Source organism: Neophocaena asiaeorientalis, unplaced genomic scaffold (genome assembly GCF_003031525.2).
Source record: "Neophocaena asiaeorientalis asiaeorientalis breed wild unplaced genomic scaffold, Neophocaena_asiaeorientalis_V1.1 scaffold70, whole genome shotgun sequence".
NCBI classification, from domain to species: Eukaryota; Metazoa; Chordata; class Mammalia; order Artiodactyla; family Phocoenidae; genus Neophocaena; species Neophocaena asiaeorientalis.
The window spans coordinates 4342970-4365559 of record NW_020175410.1 but is presented as its reverse complement, the minus strand read 5'-3'; the positions used below and the strand labels follow the sequence as shown (position 1 = coordinate 4365559).

Below are 22590 nucleotides of genomic sequence, written 5' to 3'. Positions count from 1 at the left end.
AATTTCCACGTATTTGTGAATTTTCCAGTTTTTCTTCTGTTACTGCTTTCTAATTTCTTACCATTGTGGTCAGAAAAGATACTTGATACGAATTCATTCTTCTTGACTTTGTCGAGACTTGTTTCGTGGCTTAGCACATCATCTACCCTGGGTAATGTTCCATGTGGATCTGAGAAGAATGTGTATTCTGCTGCTGTTGAAATGTGTTGTATATATGTCTGTTAGAGTCATCGGGTCTATAGTGTTGTTTAAATGCTGTTTCCTCATTGATTTTCTGTCTGGAAGGCCTATCCATTAAAGTGCCCCTAGCACATTATTTTTTTCCCATGAGAAATTATCATCTCCTCTTTTTGGATGGGTTTGAACATATCATAAACTTAATGTCTCCATGCTCTGCGTAGTGTTACTTCTACCTGCGATTCTGTTCCCCTACCCCTTGTCTAATATTGAGTTCTTTGAATATTCAGTTTAAAATTATGATTTTCTGTTAAGCTATTCTGTCAGATAAAGTTTATGCAAGCATAGGACTTGATAATAACTTCTATTTTACTACTCATAAGTCCTGCTGGATATCATAGCAATTATGTGCTTGTGTGTCTAGCACCTCCACTGAACTAATTCCTTCCGCCAGAAAGCATGCCTTCTGTTTACCCAGACTTTCAAATTTGGGAAACTCTAATAAATATGTACTGAAACAAATAAAGTGAGAAATTCTAGAAGAAGCAGCAATATATAAAAATAAGGAGTGGCAAAGGTCAGGAAGGACATTAGTTGCAGTATGTGGATGCTTAGCTTAAGTATATGGTAGAAAATCAGATTATGGAGGAGAAAATGCCTCAGGCATCAGATTTGATCTGGGTCCTGGTATTCATAAAGGAGAAACAAGGTAAATTACTCAATTTTGTTATTTGCAAGGAGAAAGCTTACTTTTCCTTTCTAATAATAAAATTTCTTTAAGATTAATATTTCTTCAAAATGTCTAATCATTAATTAACCAGGATACTTGTTGAAAATGCAGATCACTAGCCCTTCTCCTGATGATTCTGATTTGGCAGGTCTGTAATAGGGACCAGGAATTTGTATTTTACAAGCACTACGAGGTGATTCTCATTTTTAGCCAAGTTTGGAAAACCATAACTAAAGGCAGAGCTCTTAGTGTCTCCATAATTTTTTCATGGTGCCTCAAGCCAAAAGAAATACCCCAAAGTTCTGTTTATTAAGTAGATAGATCCAGACAACTTAATAGTTGTAGTTGTTAACAGAGTCCAACAGATGTCACTGTGTTCCCCTCAAAAAGTTAAAATATCCCATGCCCTATGATTTCCCTGAGGTACCCCAGAGCACCTCAGCACACAGTTTATGAGCTATAGCCTAAAGGGAGCATTTTCCTGGCATAGCATCTAAATAAAATATTTGAATGGGCCTTCTATAGAAAGACTGTGAGACAAAGTAGACAATGTATTCCATGAATTTCATCACTTTTTCTATCATTTGCTGCCTTTTCATATGGTTGTTACTGCTCATAAAGCAAGTATCATTCTCCCATAAAGAGCCTGAGAGCAAATATTTTAGGTTTTTCAAGGCCCCAGATGGTCTCTATTGCAGTCTTGTCTTGTCTTTTCTGTTGCAGCCCTTTAAACATGTAAAAACCATTCTTATCTCTTGAATTTGACCCACAGGCTGTAGTTAACCAAGCAGGTTCTAGTTATAAGCCTAGTATAAAACATTAAAGTACAATTTGGTATAGGTGATTCTGCAAGGCTGTAAGCTCTCAATATTTTCCTATCTCATCCTTTTTTGTTCAGCGAAGTGTGTGCAGTAATGCATCCCTGCAACTAATATGGGAATATGCAACTAATATGGCCTGCTTGATTTCAAAGCTACTATAAAAAGAAAGCTGTCATTGAATCTTGCTCTTATTTCTATTTTTAATGAGAATTCACAAGTTTTTCTCCAGCTTAATAAAGAATATCTTTAAATTTCCAAGAAAAGGAGACTAGCCCTTTATCACTCGCTTGCTAATTATTGTAAATGGCTCACGAGATTCCACAATTATAACTAATAAGGCAAGCCTTAGCTTATACTAGATAAATAACTTGATAGAATATGCCGTTTGAGAATTCTAGCTTTATTTCCAAAATTAGTGTTGCTATTTTGAAAACATGCATTGTGCTTATTAGTCTTTAGGTTTTACGCCAGTTATTTTTTAAAGTCTAGTGTGACAAGTACTGTTCCTATGCTAGTCTTAATGGAGATAAATATAGCAATAATGGTCTTGAGAAAAATCAGGAAATTTCTTGAGGAAATTTCAGTCCATATCTAAAACGTGAAAATTTTTTGAAAAGTGCACCATAAAAAGTCTTCCGATATCTTTCAGTCTCCACCCAAAAGATGTTTGTTCATTAACTATTTCCCAGAACTTTAAGTCAGTACTCCTCCTTATTTGTTGTCATAAGTACTCTTAAATTATCAATGATCCTATTTTGTAATTACATTTATTCTTGTGGGAATTTGGTTACTTCCATTTTCTCTCACGAGACTCCAATATTCCACGAGCGCCAGTCTATCCCCGGCATATAGAATTGTGTCTACTGCCTATTAAGTGTTCAGTAAAGATTTGCACATCTATGGGTCAAGCACACAGCTGCAATAAGAGTCAGAATTATCCAATGGAAAGCATTATGCATTTAGTAACTAGCAGACTTAAGTTCCAGGACCACCACTAATTTTCCTTGGATTATTAGAAACAGCCAGTGGATTTCCTCATCTGTAAAACCCGGCATATTTCTACCTGTCGCCACCTCACGGAGATGTTGGTAGCATCACGTGGCAGAGAGCATTTATTTGCTTGGCAAAAGGAGTGTGTGTTACAGACACCAAGCTGGCCCAGGACTGTCTGGGCAGCTACTGAGGCACGTCCAAGTCACCCCGTTATATACGGGGCCCGCCTGTCTGGTGTCCTCTGAAATCCCTGACCCGACGTCATCGGCCACCGCCCTGAGGACGCCATACGGTGCCCTGAGGACGCCATACAGTGCCCTGAGGATAGGCGGTGCAGGGTGGGACCCGGGTGTCGTCCGCCCGAAGCTCGCGGCCGGCTGCAGAAAGCGTCTGAGACAGCAGCGGCTCTCGGGGATGAGACCGGAAGCCCCTCCCGACTGGCCCGCAGCCAGTCAGCGCTAGGCCTGTTCGAACGTGACCTTGTTTTGGCGTTGCTAGGAGACCCGGCTCCCGCAAGCCCCCGACTGGCCGGCTAGCGCGGAAGGGGGCGGGGCCGTGGCAGGCGCCGGTAGCGGTCGGCCGAGCACCGTTAGGGCAGCCCCGAGCCCGGCGCCCGGCCAGACCCTTGGAAGAGGTGTCTCGTCCCCTGCCACCGCCCAGGCCTCGCTGGCGCCCTCCCGCTGGTATCAACGCGCTCCCGAGCGGCAGTGAGCCACGTTTGGGTCCGGACCAGGGAAGGACGTTAGTCAGGTGAGCCGCAGCGGGGCGGGCAGCTGGTGTGACCACGCCCTGCCCGGGGAGAAGAGCCGGCCGGGTGCGGAGCGGCGAGGTGAGGGGATCGTGCTGCAAGGACAGCGGGCCTGTTCCGGCGGCTGCCGCAGGTCGGATCATTCACTCCTGTGGGCCGGCGCCGCCGCAGGGAGCACCCTCCGGCCAGCGGACAAAGGGTTAAGGCGCCGGCGGTGACCGCGGGCCCCGGATGTGAGAACCTCTGCATGGCATCCGTGGGCCGCGCTGCAGGTGCGCCCGGGCGGGAGGAGCGAGCCGGCTGGCGGGGACCAGACCGACCGGCCGAGGCTCCCCTTCCCCTGCAGGGGTCGCTCGGCTCCCTCCGCAGGCGCCCTCTTTTCTAACTTGAGGGCAACAGGTGGTGCGTGTGGACCGAGGGAGAGCCCGGCTCCGCCGTGCTGGGAGCGGCAGTTACACTCACCAATTAGGGCGCGGGGGCGCGTGTGGTATGGACGCGCTGACGCAGGTGACCAATGGGATTTGGGCTCAGGGGTGGGCCGTGTGGAGTGGGCGTGGTCGTAGTCTGGAGCCACAGTTTCTAGTGAGGCAACCGCCGGAGCTGCGTGGAGAGCTAAGCTGAGCGGCGGTGGGGTGCTTCTCTGCCCCCTCGTAGAAAAGCCTGCCAATGCTTTCTCGTTTGGATCCAGGCTCCAATTCGGGAGGTGAGAGCATTGTATTTTGGGGTGGGGCGGTTGGCGCGCGGAGGCTAATAGTGACCTTGGGTATGCTGTTAAGCGTGTACAATTAGATCCTGAAGATCAGATTATGTGTTACAAATTTTCTGCCAAAAAAGGCACTTCTGTGGTTACTGCGACTTGGACGAATTGCTGGTGACTAGGTTGTCTCCGGTATGAGGTCTTAAAGGTCTGGGGACCCAGGGGGGTAGAGAAAAATACATATTACTACAATTTCAGTGAATGTTAAAGAATTTCAACGGCAATGATTATTCTGTCGTTTACCTTGGATCGCGTATGTTTCTTATCTCACTTGGTTTGTTTACTGAAGCAAGTTTTATTTATCAAGTTCCTCGTGTTGCTTAGTTTAGCAGGAAGAGAGAAAAGCAGTTGTAGCACATTATTTCACAAGAATAACTTACTCATTTTCCCCTTCAGTCTGGTAGCTGGATCCCCTAGGAAGAGAAGTTCTCACGCGGTAAGAAGAAAGCCTTTCAATTTGGAACACTTCCTTGCAGCTGGAAATGGGGAATGGACTGTCAGACCAGACTTCTATCCTGTCCAGCCTGCCTTCGTTTCAGTCCTTCCACATTGTCATTCTGGGTTTGGACTCTGCTGGAAAGACAACTGTGTTATACAGGCTGCAGTTCAATGAATTTGTAAATACCGTACCTACCAAAGGATTTAACACGGAAAAAATTAAGGTAACCTTGGGAAATTCTAAAACAGTCACTTTTCACTTCTGGGATGTAGGTGGTCAGGAGAAATTAAGGCCACTGTGGAAGTCATATACCAGGTGCACAGATGGCATTGTGTTTGTTGTGGACTCTGTTGATGTTGAAAGGATGGAAGAAGCCAAAACTGAACTTCATAAAATAACTAGGATATCAGAAAATCAAGGAGTCCCTGTGCTAATAGTTGCTAACAAACAAGACCTGAGGAACTCATTGTCTCTCTCAGAAATTGAGAAATTGTTAGCAATGGGTGAACTGAGCTCATCAACTCCCTGGCATTTGCAGCCCACCTGTGCAATCATAGGCGATGGACTGAAGGAAGGACTTGAGAAACTACATGATATGATAATTAAAAGAAGAAAAATGTTGAGGCAGCAGAAAAAGAAAAGATGAATGGTGATAACCTTTTAGATCTGTGTGGAGTAGGTTTTCTGTGGTCTGATTTTGACAAATGGAAGAGTGTCTACATCCTGGTTTGCCTGCCTGCCCTCCTGGATGCTGTTAAAGCTTTGTTTTGTTGAACAATCAGATGTCCAACTCTGTTGCCTTGTGGAAGATGAGTAAATGCAGTGCTTCTTAAAATGGCCTCTTCTGCCTACCCCACAAATCTTTTGGTACTACCATTTTGGGAAGCCAAGCAAAGATAGAAAATTGACCAGAAAACAGCTGTGGAAATTTGACCTGAAGTTAGTGAAATAAAACTTTGAAGAGTGTCTGCCTAGTGTTTTGTGCTTACATCTTTTGGGGGGAAGCCTTTGCAAAGAAATTGCATGCAAGGCTTTGTATGTTATGCTAATGAATGGAAATGTTAAGGTAGATTAATATGTACAGTCATACTGGTCACGTTGGTCCAACCAGTAAGGGACAAGGAGGCAGTGCTTGGCTTTTTAAGTTTGGCCGAATGAATTTTGACATTTTCTGGAATCAAATGCTGTAATGCTGTATCTTAATTCTAGACGATGTTTAAGTTGGTCTAACTTAAAATTTAAAAAGAGGTATTTGGGGCATATTCAAGTGCATGGATTAGTTTTTCTGACAAAGCATGTTTTGGTGTATAGTCTTTTACTTTCTAGAAATAGCTATGCATCTTTTTACACGGTCAGGTTTAAAACACCTTTTTGGGGATTTAGGGCTGTTTTAGAAATAGTTTGTTGTCAGAGTCACTTTCAGTTAAAGAACCTAAAATAATTTACCTAACTCTTTTACATAGTAAATTTGGGCATGTAGACTAATCGTAAATGCATATGCTTTGACAAATGTATGGATTTATGAAGAAAGCAATTGATGAATAAAGTCAAGAGGGTGTAATTACAATACATGGTCTCTAAAGTATTCCAGTTGTAAAATATTTGTTTTATTATATTTGCTGGCTGAACACAGATGTGGTTTTTCATATATTTTTGTAGTGTTTTGAGAGAAGCAGAAGCTTTATAACCAACACCTAATGCACTGTGCAGGGAAAATGTAAGAGAGGTCCTTATGTGCTCTGAGCTTTAATTTTTTGTTTACAAACTGAACAGTGTTATACAGGCAGTCTAGTCCTGATTATAAGGTAGGAAGAAATGATACAGTACTACAGATAAGAATTACGATTATAGAAAATGAAGGGGAAAGTAGCAAAGCTATGTTTTGTGAAAATTCACTGGTACTGTTTACTTTGGAATCCAAAAAAACCCTCTAAATTAAAAGGAGGAAAAACCTTTACCTAATTCTTATCTACAGGTAAAGACTTGCTTCCTGTCATCATATATAGCAAATCAACATGATTTCTATGTGTTAAAGCCAACACCTGTTTGTTTTGAAGATAACCAAAAGAAATGCACTTTGCTAGCAGGGTTTGGTTTTGGGTTTTTTTGTTTTTTTTAAATGGAGCTTTTGGAAACTTGGTTCATGTTCACACAAGATGAAGTAGCTTCCTGTGGAGCCTTCACATGTTAAATGTACCTGCACTAGTGACAGTCATTTAGAATGTTTATATTCATGGAAATGTGGATAATAACTACCAATAAACTACTTAAGGCACTAGGAGAACAGTGTTTGGCTATGAGTTTTAATGTATGTACTTCCACTTCTGATGAAGCTACTAATTAGTAGTTGAAAAACAACTTTTGAAAGCTGGGTTACACAGTCCTATAGTCGTGTGACATAGGCACCAAAGGTTGTTTTCTGGGAGAACCTTTATTTTTTTAACCCTTCACTGTATGAAATCATATACAAACATGAGCAGATCCATGATGGATTAATAAAGCTTGCTGAAAGAAAAGTCTGTGAATCAATTTAGATTTTCAGCCTTCCTGTACTTTTTATGTACTCCTGTGTAAAATAGTAATGTTTTAACTATCTCTTGAGAATTTATGTGTTACCCTTATTTTGTAGCCTAAGAATTTGATAAGCAAATCCACATTATCTAAGTGTTTCATATTTAGTGAACAACAAAAAGAAAAGAGAAAATGACATGGACACTATACTAGCTTTTATTTATAAAACACATTTTCAACTAGAAAACTCATCATAAAATTTTCCAGTTTGCTAAGTTCAGGTTCTCCACCACCTATTCTAGCTGTTAATACCATAGGATAGGATATAAGGAGTCTTGAAATAAACCCTAAAGAGTTTAGACAATGCTTTTACATCTAGTTTTTTTTTATTATTATTATTAAGGTACACTTTTTCTAAAGTGTATTTCTAAAATTTTTTTATATTTGAAGTTATTTGGTTTAATGCCAAATATCAATCAAGAACAGCAACTCTAAATCCAAATTATTATCAACAAAGCAAAAATTTTTTTTAGTTAAAAAAAAATGCTTTGATACTTAAAAGAGCCTTAAATTTTACATGCCCACAGTTGTTCTAAAATAGATTATAAACATTTAGAAAAAAAATAGTTGTACACTTTAAGTAGCCAACAAAGATAGGTTCACTAAGAATCATGGAAAAATAAATAAATCATTAGAAGCCAAAAAGTGGAGTTATTAGTATAAATATATGTGTGTAGACACAGAATGACTAATTTGTAGAAGGATGATGCTTTCTGAACAGAAGGAAGGGGCAGGCTTAGAATGTTTTTGTTTGTACAAGGCATTTGACACTTAAAGAATGTTTCATTAATTATTCATGTTGACCTGGAAAGAGATCTTTGGTACAGTGTTGCAAGGTTCTATTTAATACAGTTTCCTCAGTGATGTAAACAAAATGGTTTCTTCAGCTATAACAGTGACACAAAAGAATGTTTCTTTAAACTTTTGATGATGTAACACTCAATAGTTAGCTAATAGAACTTGGAATGTTGAGTATACCATCATTTGAGGTTGGAATTTTACATTTAAGGTTTAAATTTAGCAGAACATTCTGTGATAGTGGTGATGCTTGGGCAACATTGTGAATATACTAAATGCCACTGAATTATACATCTAAAAACAACTAAAAATAGTAAATTTTATGTGTATTTTACCACAATAAAAAAATTTAGGATATTAAATATATTTCAAATAATCAGCTGAGTGAGAGCAATGTGATTCAGAGACCAGATTTAATTACACATTATATGGAAAACTGGGATGCTTAAATTAAAACTTAATATGAACCAGTATAGCATGGTAAACGAATCACAAAGTTAATATTAAAATATATGACAATCAGAATAGTCTCAACAAACCATAGCTGAAGTATATGTCAAATTCTGTGTATGTAAGTTAGAAATACAAGAATACCTATCTTGGAGGCTAGTTTAGGTGGATGTTAAGTGTTTTGTCTAAAAACAGCATGAGATTTGAGGTCAGATCAGGGTTCAAATCCTGGCTCTCCCACTCTTACACAGGTGACCTTTTGTCAAGTTCCTTAGAACTTCTCACCGTATGAATAGCTTCCTGGTAAAATGAAGACTCTTGCATAGAATTTTGAGAGGACTGAATGAAATAATGTAAATGTAAACATCACCACCAAGCATTTGATAAGAACTCAATGAATGGTAGCTATTATTGTTAACCAGTACGAATCAGTATGTGTTGAGAGGCAGTATGGTATAGTTGATAAATTTTTAATTCCAATACTATAAAATTCAGGCCTTTTTAAAAAGTCTTTTTTAGAAGTACAACATCTGCTTTATAGTAGGCATCCAGTAAAACCTTGTTTAAGAACTTGAATCAATGCCAGCTGAAACAATCTTCTAAGTGTCACATCTTATAAATTTATTTTTTATATGTACATGTACATATACACACAAGAAGGGAGCTTTGCTTGTGAGCTGTGCTAAATATCTTTAAAAGTGCAGCATTCTAAAACATGGGTGGTTGAAGGGAGATGCTGAAGTTGATTGATTTCAATGATGCTCTAGTTTTAAATAAAACTTTATTATGACAAATTTCAAGCTTATACAAAAGTAGAATACTGTAATGAACACCCAGGTATCTCTCACGTACTTTCAGTAATGATGAACTTTCGTCCCATTTTCTCTATATTCTCATCTTTTTCTGTCCCCTTTCCTCTCCCCCTACCCCTGTATTATTTTGAAGTGAGTCCTAGAAATTATATTTTATTTATAAATGTTTTGGCATGTGTCTCTAAAAGATAAGCACCCTTTAAAAAAAACACTCTCAATATCATCACATATAAAATAAAACTAATAATACTTCTTCAAGATAATCAGATATCTATTCAGAGTTTACATTTCCCCGATTAAAGTTTTTACAAGTTTTTGCAGTCAAGATCAAATCAATAACAGTCCATATGTTGTGATTGGTTGATATGTCTCTATAGGTCCTCTCCGCCCCCTCGCACCACACCCCCTTCTCCTTCCCTCCCTCTCCTCCCTATTCTCCCTGTCCCCCCCCTTCCCTCTCCCCTCTCTCTCTCTCTCTCTCTCTCACTGCAATTTATTCTTGTACAGTTTCCCACACTCTGGATCTTGCTGAATGCATCTCCCTTTCAGTGCTTAACATGTTCTTTGTATGTGCTCTCACTTTTCTCGGTTTCCTCAAGACTACTTTAGATGGTGTTTTAGGTGGTGTTTTATACTTTCATCCATAGGTACTATGGTCTGGTTGTCTCTTTGTGCTGGTAGCAATCATTGATGGTCATTGTCTTAATGACATCTAACAAAACTCTGTGATGATGGATATATTCTATATCTACACTGTCCAATGTGGTAGCCACTAGCCTCATGTGGTTATAGAGTGTGTGAAGTGTGGCTGGTGTGATTGAGGGACATAAGTTTAAATCTTATTTAATTAAATTTAAATAACTGCATTGGACAGGACTGACTGATAAGAAACTTTCTGGACTTCCCTGGCAGTCCAGTGTTTAAGACTCCCTGCTTCCACTTCAGGGGGCTCGGAATCAATGATTTGGTTATCCTGAGGCTCAGTTCTTAAAAGAAAGGCAAGATAAATGCTTGTTTCTTTTGATTTACTAATTTTCAAGATAAGTTGATTCCTTAGCAACTTCTAAGGGTGACCAGTGAGGTTTGTTTTATTTTGAATACCATTATAACCTTACACATCTAAACATATTTGATATATTTCAATCCTTTGCAGTTATTATCCCTATTCATGCTTAAACTGTCCTATCTTTGAAAAACTAAGTTCTTTTGACATAACCCTAGTAATCTTTAATAGTTTCTTTACTTTCTGGTTTTACAAGAAATTCCTGCCTTACCAGACTTGTTGTTTTTCTAGAATCCCAGGTTTCTTTTAAAGGGAAATGGTATGAAGAGTCCTCTGTGTAAACCACTGAATTTTTCATTGTTTCTAGGCCTCTTCAGTGAATGGAAAAGGACTTTTTAAAAAAGATGCATCAGTAGTTGTCGCTGATAGTTCCAATTCAAAGCTTAAAATTCATAATGGCAGGGTCTTTATTTAACCTCAGTGATACTACTTAGAACCTCTTTTCACCTATGCCAAAAATCCTGGTTATCCGTGACACACACTTATTCCTTTGTTTTATTCCACTTTAATCTCACTACATTCTCAAAATAATACTACTACCAAGAATTTGATTACTGTAAGTGGTTTAACAATAGTTGTAGTTTCTTTTGTCCTTAGGTTATACCTCACTAGGGATAATTATAATATATCTCACTACAGTAAAATTCTTGTTCATTTGTTTTTTTTTCATGTGTGGTTATGCCACCACCTGGTACATGTTTAGGTACATTTGTTTCACAAAATATTTTATTTGCTTTTAGAAATGTTGACTCTGGTTTACTTAGTATATACAGTTCTTCCAGTATGGTTAAAATATTCAGGAATTCCCTGGTGGTCCAGTGGTCAGGACTCTGCTCTTTCACTACCCAGGGCCTGGGTTCAGTCTCTGGTGGGGAACTAAGATCCCACAAGCTGCATGGCATGGCCAAAAAAAAAAAAAATCAACTTGGGATTAAAAATAATTTACATACCATACATTAGAATCTTCTCTTTTATAAACTAAGCTACATGAATATTTTCCTCAATCAAGAAAAATACTTTTCTAGGCAATTTTTTGTTTTCCTTTCTTTTTTTTTTTTTTGGTAGTATGTGGGCCTCTCACTTTTGTGGCCTCTCCCGTTGCGGAGCACAGGCTCTGGACACGCAGGCTCAGCGACCATGGATCACGGGCCTAGCCGCTCCGCGTCATGTGAGATCTTCCCGGACCTGGGCACGATCCCGTGTCCCCTGCATCGGCAGGCAGGCTTTCAACCACTGCGCCACCACGGAAGCCCTGTTTTTCATTTTTAGTTTGAGACCCATACTTTGCAGAATTGTTTGGTGAAAATTTAAGTTCATGGAGTTTGCATTTGAAAACATCTGATACAGAACATTCTCTGATTGAAAAGGGACTCTTGCCTTCCTATGGCAGCTCTATGTAATGTCAACAAGAATATGAAGTCATTATTTTTCTTTCTTTTTAATGCAGAAACTGAGTAACTGAATAGCAAGTGATTAGAAACCATGGGCTTCCAGTGGACCAATGAATTTTTCAATATTAACATGAGAAGTGCTTATTTCCCTTAATCCATCATCTATCTGTAGATACCCTGAAATGGGTCAATGACAAAATGGAATTCCCTAGAACAACATTTTTCCAAAGTGGCTAGACTTCAGAATGGCTTAAGGAGCATTTTAAAATCCCTGGACTCGATCTCAGACATTGTGAATCAATTCTCTAGGGGATGGAGCCAATAATTTATATTCTATAAATTAGATCTAGAATAATTTATATTCTAGAATAATTTATATTCTAGAATAATTTATATTCTAACTCTTTCTAGGTTTTTAACATGCCTAGATCAGCCAGATTTACAAACCATTGCTTTGTTGGACATGACAGAGGGATGTCATGTCACCACTTAGAGTGGTGAAAATAAAGGGATCATAAATAGAACTGGCGTAGCAGAAATTTACCTGGCTACCTTTGATCTCTTTTCTTCTATGTGATGGGATTTTTTTCATTGGCTTGACATTGATGTCAAAATAACTAAACTGAGAAACATGTAATCCAGGGATGTTTCAGATCATATGGCTTAGGGGAAATCTGAGAGAGCTCAGGGGAAAGGAATAGGTATTTTTCCTTCTCTTGAACTTGCATATACTTTATGCTAAGAGGCATAAAATGTCCGAGAAATTATCAGGGAGTTCTGCCCATCTCACAAAAGATAGAGACCAGTTAGAGATTTAGAGAAGTCCTAACGAGTGCCTACAATGTTATTTTTCTGTAATCCTCTTGGGAACTTTGAGTGTCACAGGTTTTAGTGATCGTGATCATACCCGATTATTTTGGGACTAACAGGTACGATAAAGAAAAATCAAAGCCATATGACCGGAGCAACTCCTCAAGAAAATGGGCAGTGCTGAATGGACTATACGAAATCCCTGACACATTTGATTATTCAAATAAATAAGTAAAACACTTTGTCTTTCAATTTGGTAGACAAAAATTGTCCTTCTTGCTCTGTCCTTCTGTCAGCAACTTCCCATGCTAAAAGCTTGGTGCTTGTTTAAAATTTTACAGGGTGAGTTTAAATCATGATCGTGACATGTATTAGCTGTGGGTCTGAATGCAAGTTACTTCATTTCTGGAAGCTGCACAGCCTTCTCACTTTAAAATGGTGATAATCTCCTGCACCAGAAAGTAAGCTCCACCAGGGCAGGGGATTTATCCATTGCTATATCCTTAGCCCTTGAAACACTCCAGGGCACATGCACATACTAAACGCTTACATACGTACATAATTTACAAATGAATGAAGCGTAATTTTAACGGGGGAGTCAATTTAATAAGCAAAATAAATATAAAATGTGAAAAGTGCTATGAAGGAAACAAAGGACTGAGGAATGGAAAACCATATGGCTGACTTTCTTTTGATAAAGTAGTTGAAGAAGAGTTTTTCAGATCTATCTAAAGAGCTATGGGAAGACTAGAGGGAAAAGGATTTCAGGCAGAGGGAACAAAGGACCTGACATCAAAAATCACTTAATGGAGTTGAGAACTGAGTGTAAACTAGTATGATGAGAACTAGTGAGAAAAAGGAGAATGGCAGGATGTGAAGCTGAAAGATCAGGAGAAGATATTTATCCAGTCTGACAGTTGTGTCTTTAATGAGAGTACTTATTTTTGCTTTTTTTTTTTTTTTGCTTTTATTCACTCTTTATACACTTGATTACAACTTACTGCTGTTCGTGTTTAAATCTACCATAATATTTTTACATTTGTTTGACCATTTTTGTTTCTTTTTTAACGTCCTTTTCCCCCTTCTTTTCAATTTAGCAAGCATTTATTAATTTTCCGCTCTATTGACTTTGGTACAAATTCTTCTACTATTCTTCTACTATAATTACAACATACATCCTTGATTTACTGAAGCCTAATATAAATTAGTACTTTTGCCAGTTCCACTTTTTGGACAATACAAAACAAAACACTTTTAACTGCATTTATCTCACTTGTGATATATGGGTTATTATTGTTGCATATTTTATTTCCACAGGTTAAAGATCCTCCACGTTCTTACTTATTGTGTATTCGTTTTGCTCTCTATTTTTTCTTGAATCTCTTGGGGTATAGTCTGGGATCATTTTCCTTCTGCCTGACAAACTTCCTTTAATATTTTCTTGAGTATGATGTGCTGGCAAAAAAATCCATCCATTTTTGGTTTCTGAAGATACTTATTTTGCTTTTATTGTTAAAGGACATTTTCATTATGTAATAGAATTTTAGGTTGGGAGGTTTTGGTTTTGGTTTTGGTTTTTTTTTTTTAGTACTTTAAAGTATGTCATTCTGTTGTCTTCTTGCTTTGTTGTTGTTGGGAGGTCAGCTTTTAGCATAATTTTTGCTTTTTATGAAGGTAGTATGTCTTATACTCTGTTTGCTTGCAAGGTTTTTCTTTGTTTTTAATTTTTGCAGTTTGATTATGTGTCTAGGGGTGGTTTCTTTGTATCTCTTTTGCTTGGGATTTGTAGAGCTTCTTGAATTTATGGTTTGAAGCGCCTGTCAGATAACACCAACATTTGGTTATCTGGAAGTCTGTCTTCTGTTTTTTAATCAAATTTTGCCCTTTTGTAGTTCTGGTTTTTTTCTGACTGACTACCATACATATAAATGCAATTTCAGTATGTCTGGAGCTCTATGGGATGTCATCATTCTCCAGAGAAAATTTACTTTTTATTTTTCTGGCAGTTAACAAAGGTTAGGCTAGATTATCTCTCAGGGTTTCCTTTTCCTTTTGGGTCTTCCCTCAAATCCTCAATTTCTTTGTAGCTCTCCGATCCTTTCAAATAGATTTAAAAACAAAACTTGTCTCGTTTTTCTACTTTCTCTTAGCTGGAAGGTTGGTCTGAAAAGGAGTAAAAAAAAAAATTAATTTTAATTCTAAAGGCAATAGGAAAGTTTTACAGTTTTAAGAATTGACATAAATCTGATTCACATTTTAAGATGATCTTAAATAAATTCTTTCTCTTATCATCTCTTCTCTTAAAATGTCTTCAAAGTTGGCTTTCATGTCCATTTCCACTGTTACCTTCCTGATCTAAATTCTGTCTAGTTACTAGCTTCAATTATTGCTTTTATCTCACTTTCTTAGTCCCTGAAGTCCCTCTAACATATCAGTGTTAGGCTCTTTTCCCCAAGATCCTGATTATTTTAGGTCTAGATTTGGAACTTAAATTTAGCTGTGCATTCCTTTAAGTAGATAGTTTTATTAGTCACATTTTATAGAAGAGCAAGTTAGCTTGAAGTGGTTAAGGAACTTGCTCAAGGTCACACGGTTTGGTGGGGCTCTGTGTTGAATCTAGGCCTCTTGAATTTCAGAAAGTAGATCCATCATTTTATGTTACAGAGATATATTCTATTCAGGCTATATTTACTACAAATATAGCAGCATTTATATATCCTGTTGCTGCTACATACAAAACAAAGTGTAAATAATAAAAAGTTAAAACTTTTATCATTGTTCATGTTCACTGATGTCAGAGTTGCTTGAGCTGAACTTTGTTTTCAGAGATGTTCATAGATGTTTTTTTCAGAGATGTTTACCACTGGCCTGTACAACTGTTTAGTTTAGAATATGAATCCTTTTTATTTATACGTGAACAGATTAAACATTTCACATACACACACATACAACACACACATACATATACACACAAGTATGAGAAGTTTAAAAAAAGGTATAAGATAAATTTTAGTGCTTTATAATTCCTTATTTTCTAATCAATTTGTTTTTTTTAAAGAATCAGAGTAAGTTGTTTTCTGGACTACAGATTCTACCTTTAATTTGATGTTTCCTAGCTAATATGGTATTCTCATTTTGGGGGTGTTTTTAGATACACTGAATGCTTAAATCACTTATTTCACCATATCCTGGGATACATGTATGCCTACAAGCCTGGGCATGGATTGGAGGGTGTGGGAAACAGAGCTTTTGTCATTTAAAAAAGTAATAAAATTGATATTGATGTTCTACTCATTAATCCATGCCCTAGTACTTGACATTTATAATTATTAGGTTAAAGTTTCAATTTCATCTCAAATATATTTTAATTCTTGATATCATTTTAATCTAGGTAACACATTTTGAGCAACAGCTGGATTCTCATGTATCCTAGAGTGACTATTTTGAATTCCCTAGGTTTAAAATGTTGTAATTTCTGACTTGATAGAGTATTATTATTATAATTACTACTACTACTAGTTCACCAATAAAATTTTCTCTGAAGTGCCTCATTTATAATAGGATTTGCATAGAAGATCTCTGCAATTCCTGACTTTCTGTCAATTGGTATAATTTTCAGAGATTCTTCAGCAGTTTGAATGGGCTCTTTCCAAGATGATACTGTTTATATCTGTGCCAATTCTATATACGGCAACCTGTGGTCTATATAACAATAAACAAGTGTTTATTTGAAACTCACTGTCGGAAGAGGGAAGGGGAGGTTTTGACATAAATAAACATGAGAGAATTAAAGAGATGTTTTGAGATTCAGCACTGAAATTTTGTCTCCTGGCTGTGGAGTGGAATGTTCAAGGAGCTCTGATTCAAAGGGAGGAGCAGCAGCCTGCCCAGGTTTCTCCAGGTTCTGCTTCTATTGGGTTCCTCTGACCCCATTTGAAACCAAAAGTCAGGTGGACAGAGGGTTTCTGCTGTATCCTGGAAGTCACCAATATTTCTAAGCAACAAGTGTCACCACTTTAATTACACAGCCTTGCTGAAATGTTGATGGCCTGGGGTTGCCCAGGTGTAGTGTCATACTCAGTTGGCCATGACCACAAACAGGATGTCATCATCATTCTTTTCAAACTACAGAGCAGTAGTTTGGTAATGTGTGAACACCTGGGTTTACACCGCCTTCAACCTGAAATAAAAGGGAGAGGAGTAGCCTGAGTTTGGTCTTTGTGAGATCTGACCCATGGCTCTCCATCCCCTTATAAACATTATATTTGGATATGTGCCTATGTATATGTAAGTTTTTAGTTTTTAGAACAGCTCCTTCAGGGAACCATTACTTTTGCTATATTATATACAATAACGTAGGTGTTAGATGAATGTTAAGAACTCATAATGACAGTACACAGTAGTAATTCACAGTTGAGGCATTTGGTGAGTCACCACTCACTGTTCAGTGTTTAAACTTGGTTGTGCAGATGTGTCAGATTATTTCTTATATGAGCTTGACTCTTGGGATATTCAATCACTGGAGTCAAAGAATTGCACTTTTACAACATTTTTTCACTTTTATTGATAATTTTGAAACAATTTCAAGCTGAGAGAAAAGTTGCAAGAATAGTACAAAAAACTTCTGTATACCCTTTTCCCAGAGACTTTTTCTAAGGTTGGCCAGTTGTCTCAATAATGTCCTTCATGAATGGGATGCAATACAGGGTCAACTGTGGTACCTGGTTGTCTCAGTTATTCTGGAATAGTTCCTCATTCTTTCCCTGACTTTCTCAGCTATGTCATTTTTGGAGATTATAGGCCAGTTATCATGGAGACTGTTCCTCAACTTGGGTTTATCTAATGTTTCCTCATAATTATGTCCATGTCATGCATTTTTTTGGACAAAATTTCACAGAAGTGTTGGTTTGCTATTTTCCTTGCGTCCAGACATGTGGTACATGGTGTCAATTTTTTTCATTATTGGTGATGTTCACTTTGATCACTTGAATGAGATGGTGTCTCTGAGGTTTCTTTACTGTAAAAGTATGAATTTTTTGACACTTTGGAATTAGTAATTATTTTGCAGGAGGAAATTTTTGAGACTGTAAAATCCTTTTCTTCAGCTCACACTCATCGGTTAGATTTAGCATCAATTACTATCTCTTGCCTGATTATTACTAAATTGGTTGAGAAATGTTGATTTTCTCATTCCTTCATTCCTTCTACATTACTTAGTATTAAACTGTAAGGAAGAGCTTTCTTTTCTCCCCATTATTTAGCTATCTATATCATTAGGATTCATGAATTCCTATTTTATTCATTGAGCTATATAATTCAGTACTGTCATTATTTATTTGGATGCTCAAATTGTCCCAGATTTGACCAGTAGGAGCCCCTTCAGGCTGCCTTCTGGGTCCTCTTGACACATACCCATCATTGTTTGAGTACTTCCTTACTTTCTGGCACAGTCAAGCTCATCCTGTTCTCTCTTTGTACCAGCCCTCAGATCAGCCATTTTGCTGTATTTCTTTTAGGAGAGTGGCATCTAAACTAAGATCTGGGTGCAAGATATACTTATTACTGGGGTATTACTGCTTCTAGGGTCTTCTAGTGGAAAAAGGAAATGTATACACATACATACCACCATTTCTCTATTTCTCTCTCTCCATATATATGTGTATATGTATATATATTTATACACACATATTTATTTATTAATCTATATCCATGAGTGCACACCAGCACTTCCAATTCCTATTTCTTTTCACCACAGAATTCATTATAGCTTTCTCTCTTTCCATATTTGTACCTTCCTTCTCTGACAGTAGGAAAACTGGCTTCCATTATCTCAATATATTATTTGTTGAATTTACCTATAAGTAGCCGATCTTGCTAGGCTGCCTTCCTGCTTTTTCACTGAATAGTAAATAAGGGACAGAGAAGGAGGGAGGGAGGAAGGAAGGGAATAACACATTTTTAAAACTAAAATTTAAGTTAGATCTTTTACACATATTTTTAAGGTATAGGTATTATAGAAGTAAAGTTCTGGAAATGGAGTTTATTACTGTTTTTCAGATCCAATGTGTATATTCTATTATTTTGTTTTTATACATTCATTCACAGAACTTAATGGTAGCAGGCATTAGGCATACAGAGATGGATGAGACCTAGTCTACAAAGAACTCAGAATTTGATAAGGAGAGCAGACATGTTCACAATTCCTATGATAATGTGATAAGGGTTATAGAGGAGGAATACAAAGAGTTATAGAGGCACAGAGAAGAGACCAGTAGGTTTTGACAGAGGCAGCTGAATGCTTTTCTTCTCCATTAAGAGTAAGAATTGACATACTAAAAGGTTAATTTCTAGTTGGCCTTCTGAATTCTGTCACTTTTTATCTTCTTTTTCTTTTGCCCTGGTTGTTCTGTAGAAAGCCAGAGGTTAGGATGAAGTCTCCCTCCATGGTCAGTTAGGACAGATACTGAACAATAGGTAACATAGCTGTTCCTTAAAGCTCTGGTGTCCTGTTTCTCCCGGCCCTGAACTTGGGGGCCTTTGGCATATTTTGAGTGTAGCTTCTGACTGCAATGGATTAGAATTTTATCATATTTAATACCATGTAATTCTTTTGAATACTATATTTTTTCAGTGATTTTTAAAGTCAGTATTATAAAATTTCTTATATTATCAAGTAAAGCCAATATTCTAGAATTTTTGTGTCTATCAGTTATATCATTACATATACTTAATGGCTTTACAGGCAAATCACTACAATTTTTATTATTCCAGTGAAAGAGTTCTTCATTACATAAAGTGTCTTTAAAACATACTTATTAGTTAAACCTCTCAACAATATGGATATGTGGTTTGGCTTTATCACTCTCCAATTGAAAGTTATTGCTCTATGGCTTCCAAGGAGGGAAGTTAAGGCACTTGGAGAAATTGATCCAGTTTTATATGGTGCAAGTAGAATAAGTAAATCCGGATGAATGAATGTCAACCTGTTTTCTGCCACAAGTCATCTTAGAGATAAATATAACCACTGCTCTAATAATTGAGTTTCATATCCTGGCTCAGAAAGCCATTATGCCTTCTCAGCACTTGGCTTCAAAAACCCGAGATGCTCAGTTTTCAAATAAAATCAATTTACAGGGCTTCCCTGGTGGCGCAGTGGTTGAGAGTCCGCCTGTCGATGCAGGGGGCGCGGGTTCGTGCCCTGGTCCGGGAAGATCCCACATGCCGCGGAGCGGCCGGGCCCGTGAGCCATGGCCGCTGAGCCTGTGCGTCCGGAGCCTGTGCTCCGCAACGGGAGAGGCCACAACAGTGAGAGGCCTGCATACCGCAAAAAAAAAAAAAAAAAAAAAAAAATCAATTTACAGTGAGAAAATATTCTTTGAGTTTACAAAAAAAGGCAATAGTAATATAATTTTAAAAATGCATTAAAGCTACCTTTTCCCCTACATTACAGATATTGACAACTCTTTAAATGTTATATTAAACATATTGCACCCCCCCCCCATTGTATAATGTACAGTATAAAGATATTCCTAAGCTAGGTACTGGTATTACTTACAACTGGAGTGGTCTGTCTGTATTTGATATGGAGCATGGGTACTAGGTCACATGTCAACAAGGATCTCAAGCCTGTTGCAAGCTGGTTGAAACTCAGAGTAAAGTCCACATGAGAGGCCCATTATTGTTATATCTTGGACACAACACAGTGACCCTTTCTTTATAGTTTACGAGTTCACAGAGTTCATAGGCAACTCATGTAAACTCATAATGTTTGAGTAGCCACGTAAAAGACTATCTGCATCTTGGGGGCACCTAGGTCTCAGTTTATGACTCATCTCTATATATCTAGAAACTGCCACAGTCATCATCTTGGAATCCTGTCTTAGTGTAGGTAAAAGTAACTCTCGTTGCTTACTTGGGATTTGGATGATTTTAAAACCAGAAAGTCACTGCTAATTTTAAAACTAGAAAGGCACTCAATCCAGCACAATGACCATGTTCATTCTTTTAGAGCTTTCTTCCCATTCCCTTTGGTTTCATTCATAACTCGGGTAAAAAAGATAAACGTCATATGAGTAGATAAGAATTTCCTTCTGGATTGCTTTGTCAGAAGAATACTATGATAAAATATTTTTACAACTGTTTTATCAAGCATAATATTCAGCAAATCATAATACTAACTTTTTATACAGAGTCTCAGGTAATAAGTATTTTTACTTTGTGTCTAGTGATAGAAACATTAAGGCTGACGATAACCAGTGATTTTAAAAAAATGATTAAATTCCAACTAAACTAGAATTTTAAAAAAATAACCAGTGATTTTTAAAAAATGATTAAATTCCAACTAAACTAGTCTTTGACAAGCATTTACTGAAAATACTTGAGGAAACAGCAGCAGTAATGATAGAGATAATAAAACATAGCAGGATAGACTTGCCTCTTTAATGCCCATGACTCGTGAGCAATGTGTGTAATTAACAAGCCATGGAAACCACTGTAGGAACATTCTGTGACATGGTTTAGGGAGACCTTTGTCCTCAGATTTACTAGCTAATGATATTCTATAGTGATTTGGTAAATCATTGAATTTTATTGCTTCTTAAATATTTGGGTATATATCATTGAAAATATAAAGTCTGGCTTGGAGTTGGAACCTTTTCTTTTGAACTCTTCACAGTAACCTCCCAGCATGTTGTCAAGTTTCTATGGAATGTCTAGACTGTCTATCTCTCAGCATATGAAATTAAGCACCAACAGTAGACTTTAACTTTGAAATCCAGCAATTTCAGAAGTCTGCTGAAATTATGTTCATTACTAAACTCTACTGGTATAAATATTACATAAGCAAATTATGATTTATTGGTAAATCAGTTCATTCATTTGAACTTTTAAAACACAAAAATCAAGAAACAACATATTCTGCATTTCTTTCTGTCAACACATATAAAGTAAGTGTATTTTTAAATTATATTATCTGCAATCATATAACTGTCATAGGTTTTTTAAAATATAAAGTTTTGAGGAATAAAAGTTATTTGAGATGCACCAATTCACAATGGCAGTAAATATGACTGCCAAACTGAATTATGGAAGTCTTCTAGCTGAGGACTTGTTGAGAATAAGTTTGTAAAATATGTTTTCAAGGAAAAAAAACAGGTAAGGATAGGTTGAAAGTACTTCTTTTTAATATGGGTTTCAATTTAATTAAAATACAACAAAAACAAGCCACTTCTTAGGACCTTCCCTCGGAGATATTTTGCATACATAGGCACACGTGAGGATGCTCCCAGTACAGAGATTCTCAAACATTCGTGGTTCACGGCATTTTTAGTGTCTCGGTGATTTTTTCATGGCGAACCCTAGGACAAAAAAATATCTAATAGTTCTATTTGTTAAGTAGTTAGACCCAAATTTAATAGTAGTATTGTAGTAGTAGATTGTGTGGTGTCCGACAGTTGTTACTCTGCTTCCCTCAAAATTTAAAAATAGTCATGACACTTCTGTGTGTTTACAGTTTGGGAACCATGGTCCTAGCAGCATTTATGGGAAAACACTGGTAATGACTTGAATCCTCATAAATTGGAGGATGTTTAAATGACAGTGTATCTGTATGCTAGAATACTATGTAGGAGTTAAAAAGATTGGAAGAGATCTGTATATACTGATGTAGAAAGGTCTCCAATACATGTCATTGAGTGAAACTTGGAAATTTGCAGAGTTTGCTGTATGTAATATGGTACCACTTAAAACACATAAATGTTTATGGAAAGCAAAACTGTGCATATATATTCCAATACACACACACAGTGTGTGTGTGTGTATATATATATATATATATATATATATATATATATATATACACATATATATGTTTTGTAAATAGATACATTTTCTCTGTTGCGTGCAGCACACACATTTTGTGCTGGTCCCTAAGACTCCCTGCTCTGTTCAGGGTGTCCCCACCCCTTACTCTTGGCCGTTCGGTAGTGTGGTGTGGAGAGTCCAGGCTTCCTCCTCAACAGTTATCTCTTCC

The 22590-nt window shown here is 37.4% G+C and overlaps 1 protein-coding gene across 2 annotated transcripts; it reads left to right on the top strand.

Moving 5' to 3' along the window:
- Positions 1-3285: 3285 nt before the first annotated feature.
- On the top strand, positions 3286-5636 carry ARL4A (ARF like GTPase 4A). Of its 2 annotated transcripts, none has more exons than XM_024767123.1 (2): positions 3286-3471; positions 4623-5636. In XM_024767123.1, the coding sequence occupies exon 2, from the start codon at positions 4709-4711 to the stop codon at positions 5309-5311; it is 603 nt and encodes a 200-aa protein (XP_024622891.1). In that variant the 5' UTR covers positions 3286-3471; positions 4623-4708; the 3' UTR covers positions 5312-5636. The 2 variants fall into 2 exon arrangements, with proteins under 2 accessions (XP_024622891.1, XP_024622890.1); XM_024767122.1 differs by lacking the exon at positions 3286-3471 and adding an exon at positions 3507-4172.
- The last annotated feature ends 16954 nt before the right edge of the window (positions 5637-22590 follow it).

Coding starts and splice junctions, on each gene's coding strand:
- ARL4A (XM_024767123.1), top strand. CDS start 4,709: ATGGGGAATGGACTGTCAGACCAGACTTCTATCCTGTCCAGCCTGCCT.